The sequence below is a fragment of the Prosopis cineraria genome, unplaced genomic scaffold, assembly GCF_029017545.1.
Source record: "Prosopis cineraria cultivar Desert tree isolate PC_DT_omini unplaced genomic scaffold, ASM2901754v1 PC4, whole genome shotgun sequence".
In the NCBI taxonomy this organism is placed as follows: domain Eukaryota; kingdom Viridiplantae; phylum Streptophyta; class Magnoliopsida; order Fabales; family Fabaceae; genus Prosopis; species Prosopis cineraria.
In genome coordinates this window covers 36,187,354-36,193,053 of record NW_026555335.1, presented here as the reverse complement: position 1 = coordinate 36,193,053, position 5,700 = coordinate 36,187,354, and the positions used below count along the sequence as shown (strand labels likewise).

At 32.7% G+C, this 5,700-nt stretch overlaps 1 protein-coding gene across 1 annotated transcript; it reads left to right on the top strand.

Moving 5' to 3' along the window:
* The first annotated feature begins 1,090 nt into the window (after positions 1–1,090).
* On the top strand, positions 1,091–3,220 carry LOC129310096 (ethylene-responsive transcription factor ABR1-like). The gene is made up of 2 exons (XM_054951946.1): positions 1,091–1,504; positions 2,267–3,220. The coding sequence occupies exons 1-2, from the start codon at positions 1,150–1,152 to the stop codon at positions 2,986–2,988; spliced, it is 1,077 nt and encodes a 358-aa protein (XP_054807921.1). The 5' UTR covers positions 1,091–1,149; the 3' UTR covers positions 2,989–3,220.
* Positions 3,221–5,700: the final 2,480 nt, after the last annotated feature.

Genomic DNA, 5,700 nt, shown 5'->3' with positions numbered 1-5,700 from the left:
ATACCTTGTCAATTTGTTTCTAGGTCAGCATATTTTTACCATATCAATAAAAGAAGTTAACAAAATTACAATGAAATTAACTTCATTAATATTAGCTCATGGTCTTCATAAAATTTTTAAAACTATTGGTACTAATACTATAGACAAATCAAACTAAATGAACTAGGAATAACAAAATAAAACTATAGGGATTAAAAAATAAAAAAACAAAACAAAACACAATTCAAGTATAAGGACCTACTGTGTTATTTTCCCAAAAAAAAAAATTATGGGAGAGATCCTGATTGAGTTAGATAATGTTTGACTATAGCCAATTATTATGGTATTCAATATATATAATACATACACATATATATGCAGAGGCCAATCAACAGAGATAAGTTTCACATTTTATTCTGAAACTTGAATAATAATTTAGGGTGTATAAAATAGATAAAGAGATAACAAAGCTTTTAGTTCTTTTAAATTTATTTTAATTATCGATTTGGTTTCCTCAAATTTAATTTTTTTATTTGATTCCTTATGCTTTCTTAAATTATCATGACTCATTTAATTTTAAAACACAAATTAATTATCTAAATAATCTAATTTATAAAGTATATTAATGACTTAACATATATATGTAGCTAAATAAAAACCAACTAACCCTCAAATCAATTAATTTTTTTATATCAATATAATCACATTCAATGTACTTTATTCTCTTGTATTTTAAATTTCAGAGTCTGATTTTTTTCACTCAAAATATGGATCCTATTATCAATGTCAGCAAATGTTAACAATATTATTTTTTAAATAATAAAAATTAAATTGATAATCAAAATAAATTAAAGAATCAATTTGATATAAATTAAATTTAAGGGACTAAAACTTATACAATCTTTGATGAAATTTTTCAGACCGCCTATATTAAGATATTTAATTAACTTTAATTTAATTAATTTAAAAAAAAAGGTGCTTTTTTCTCTCCCCTTTGACACCGACTCTTCTTGAATGATGGTAACCAATTTGAATCCTTCCATTTTCATCAATCCTCTCTGTTATAAGTACCAAACCTCCCGTGCGTCTCCATTTGCTCTTTCCATCGTTTTCATTTTGCCGCATTAAACAGACTTATAATCCACACACTCCTTCTTCCTCGATCGTTTCATGTGTTTCTTAAAGGTGGCGAATCCTAGTACGCACACCTCCAACAACGTTGTTCATGTTCCTTCTTCGTCGCTGCCGATTGTATTCCCAGGTATGGATAGGGACAGAGAGATGTCTGCTATGGTTTCTGCTCTCAGCCACGTCGTCGCCGGAGATATTCCCGGTGATTCCAGTGAAATTTCTTCAGGCGGTGGCGGCGGCGGCGGCCGAGGTGGAGGGGACTCTGTTACATTAAACTCCCTGTCAGATTCAACGATGCCGTCTTCGTGTCCTTCGTCTTACGGTGGTAACTCTGCTTTGAAGCGAAACAGGGAAGATTATATTAGAGGCTCTTCCACTGCAATTATTCCAACAGGTTGGTACTATTCAATCAAAATATTAATTCAATTCTAATATGATTTTTTTTTTTTGGGTGTTCATTCCGGTTATTATTATTTTTCCAAATGGGAGGTTGATAATTGATAGCTTGCTTGATTTTATGCTCATAAATTAAAAAATAAAAGTTGTCTGGAAGTGTTTGCAACAGTCAACAGATGCCTATAAGCTAGAATTCATCTTTAGCTTGGAAATTCTTAAACACTGATTAGAATACAGAAGAAGATTATACCCTCATCAGATGATTTTCCTTGTCAAGTAACAAGAAATCTCATAATATTCAAATTCAAGTAAATCTGGTTAGTTAATCATTCAACTAATATGTCTTGATTGTATTTTGGCCGGTATAATAATTGTCTGATTTTTAGTACCTTCAAAAATTTTGTAACAAGGTTAACTACATGTTTCTGTCAGTTCTGATAATTCTGTATCGTATCCTAGAGGTAAAAATAAAAACCTTGTTTTTTTCCTTTAAATGTCTTATATGATAGTACATTCTGTTCTGGTTGGGATTTGTGGGTTTTACATATATATGTCCATAAATGCTTTCACGTTTTTATATATGCTTCAAAACCAAAATTCCACTAGGAAAAAATAAAATAAAATAAAATTGTGCCGAAGACAGAACAGTACGAGCACTTGAATCATTACTTTAACCGCTTTAATAGAAATAGATTGAGTGCACAAAACTAGATATCACTTTCACACACAATTCTCTGATTATTATTGTATCACCACACAGTTGCAGCAGAAGGTTCAAGAGGAGAGAGAATGGAAATGGAAAATGCAGTGTATGAATATAGCTGTAATGTAGAGACTGTGGGAAGATCAGGGGAAGGAAGAAGAAAGTACAGAGGAGTGAGACAGAGGCCATGGGGCAAGTGGGCGGCTGAGATAAGAGATCCTTTCAAAGCTGCCCGAGTTTGGTTGGGCACTTTTGACACGGCGGAGGCGGCTGCCCGGGCCTACGATGAAGCTGCCCTGCGTTTCAGAGGCAACAAGGCCAAGCTTAATTTCCCTGAGAATGTCAGGCTCCGGCAACCGCCTCCGACGACGGCGACGACCCATGTGAGAGGTTCCGGTTCTGCAACTACCCTTTTGTCCACTCCGACGTCCACCGAGCCGATTGTTCATACTGAAGCTCTTCATCACCACCGTCTTATGAGTTCTGAACCGGCGGCAGCGCCCGTTGATTTTTATAACTATTCGCAGTTTTCGGAGTTTCCCATGAATTTTTATGATCAGATGGTTATGACATCTTCAATGGCCCATCATTCTGAGTCATCCTCATTGCCGTCCTCATCTTCATCTTCTACATTGGCATCTTCTGTTACCTCTCAGCAGGGCCAAGCAGGTTTGCCTTATCCGGGTTGGGTCATGCCGGAAACGGGTCAGGAAAGTGGATCCGAATACTTACAATCAGCATGGTCAGCTTCGGGTCATAGTACTTCTTCCTCTGCGTGATCCTGTAATTTAATTCTTACGATTTATTATTATTTAACCTCTCTTTTTATTTTGTTTTATTTTTTTTGCATGAGAATCATTTCATTTTACAGTGTTTCATTAGGGATGAATTTTAATAATTTCTCTAAATTCTCCATTTTTTTGGAAGGGAGAGATAGGAACTAAACAAGCGAAGAGAAGGCGAGCTTATCAATTTTGATGGTGTTTGGGATGGCATTAATAATATATAAGACTTAAGAGTATTTCAAATGTCATACTCAAGGAAAGTTGCATTTTATGAAGCCAATTAATTCTCAATCAAACACAAATTCTTGAAACTACCCATAGCTTATTTATTTGTATCTTCCTTTTATATTTAAACTAGTTTTTTTTTTTTAATCTTTTAGTTCATCAAGCCCTTCTTGTGGTATTCTTTGTAAGCGTTGATATCTCCATACTCTCTCACCCATGGGGTGATTGTATCCACAAAACATCCTTCTAGTTCTTTTTACTCCAATGCTGCTAAATGAGTCATTTGAAGACGAGAAAGATCATACCATGCAAAACCATTCTCACAAAACTCAACTTAATCATGTTTCTCTTCAAATATGAGCCTAAATGTCGATATTTTACATATATAATAGACACATCAAAAGAAAAATCTTGAAATAAAAAAATGGTAATATATGTATAAAATATTTTTAAAACAAATTAATCACATACTTGTGTTATATATTTAATATAATATTATTAAAAATTAACGGAAAAATATAAATATTTATCTGCTAATATGACATAGGAATGTACTTTTTTTGGGAGGAAACAAATATATACAGGTATTAACCCCTTTTTTCCTGATAAAACGGTCAAATTTCACGTGTATTAATTCCTTGATTATTAAATAAATGAACTAATCCTAATTTTTTTGAAACGTAATGTTAATGTATCCAATCAAAAATATCACCGGTATTTTTTGTATAATTATGTGATATACAGTAATGTTAAGTTTAACTTACGTATTAGCAAATCTAATTGAAATAGATCTTCCCATTAGCGCCTTCTAATTAGTATTGACATTCACTGTTGTATATGAAAGCAGGGTTGTCTGTAATGAGTAGTGATTACCAAATAATAATTGAATAACATTCCTTCTACAATTTTACTCTCTTTCTAAAAATAATATCATTGAAAAATCTCTGAAAAAATTTAATATCTAAAAAAGATTTGAATCAATCGGATATTTGTTAAAATAAAAATTTTACTCGTTAGTCGCTAATGCTTACTTGTTAACAGTCCTTTTATGAAATTAAATTAATAATTGGGAATGTACTAATTGTTAATGCTTACTTCACTCAGGAAAATGTATTAATTAATAATTGGATGCACGTAAATACTTTGTCTGTACTCCAACTAGAAATCCACTCACGACAAGTGGCCCCAAGTATTTGACCATAATGGACATGAGGTTGACGACAGACCATACATAATGAAATACAATTACGAAACCAAGTCTTTGGTTCACCACGCAAGCGACCAATTGTTTGCAGAAGATTACGGTTGGGGGAATCTGATTATCTTGAAAAAAGGACCGCTAATGAAGCAAGAGAGATTCCCAAAAGAAAAAAACAGTATGAAATGAAGCTGGAAGAGACTTGGACGATAGTTCTACATTGCGTTTGAGCTAAGTAACCCACAAATTGAAATTGTTTCTTCGAAGCATCATTTTTTTCGCTTTTACACATCGATCCTCCCCAGTCTCCACATGAAAATGGTACGTGATTGAACCTCTTCAGCTACCTGGAACTCAGTAGCGTGCTAATTGATTCACAAGCAACCCAGTGGTCGTCAAACTCAGCATTGCCAAATTGCCCAATTCACGCAATTACTAGTATTCTAATGCCGGCCATAATTTTCAATTTATAAAGAAACAAAACATTCATATCATCATCGTGATACTATAGCACAGGCAGTTAATTAGAATCTAGAACAAGACTTTGACAATATAAAGACTTCTCCCTTAAGATAGATTGATTGAAGAATAATTATTCACAATATCAATCAAGAAAACGATAAACACAGTTCATTTCTACACTAAGCGAGCCTAAGTTTCCAAGGGCAAAAGGCGAAAATTCTCAAACGTCCAGAGAGGAGCTTAGAAAGACCATTTTATTTTTGAGCTTTGGATATCAATAAGGAAGTGATTCGGTATGTCTAATATATTTAAAAAACAAACTAGATGGTTGGACAAATGACATGAAACAAATCAAAATCTATATACCCTCTTTAATTCTATTTATAAATAATTTTCAACATATTTCACTAAAACTAGAGTAAACCTTAAACCTCATTAACTTTATCTTAAAATTTAACAGATTTGCACATTTATCCCTAATAAACATTTTTAACTCTTATTACTAGCATTTTTATTCAAATCATTTAATAAGGACAAAAATGTAAAAAAAAACTTTAAAATTTGACAAATAGCCTATAAATAAGATCAAATTTTTTCTTTTCTCTCTATCCTATAAATAAGATTGGAGGAATATGTTTTATATAGGATATCCGTATCCTCCATATACTGAAACTATAACCATTTAAGTTCAATTTCATCTTCCATAAATAACAGAAAATTTTGCTCCAAGAACTCCGCAAGGGTGAATGCAAATCAACTCATGGTGAAGGGAAAATAGGCTACACAAAGAAACAAGTAAATTCAACTAAGACAAAAGAATA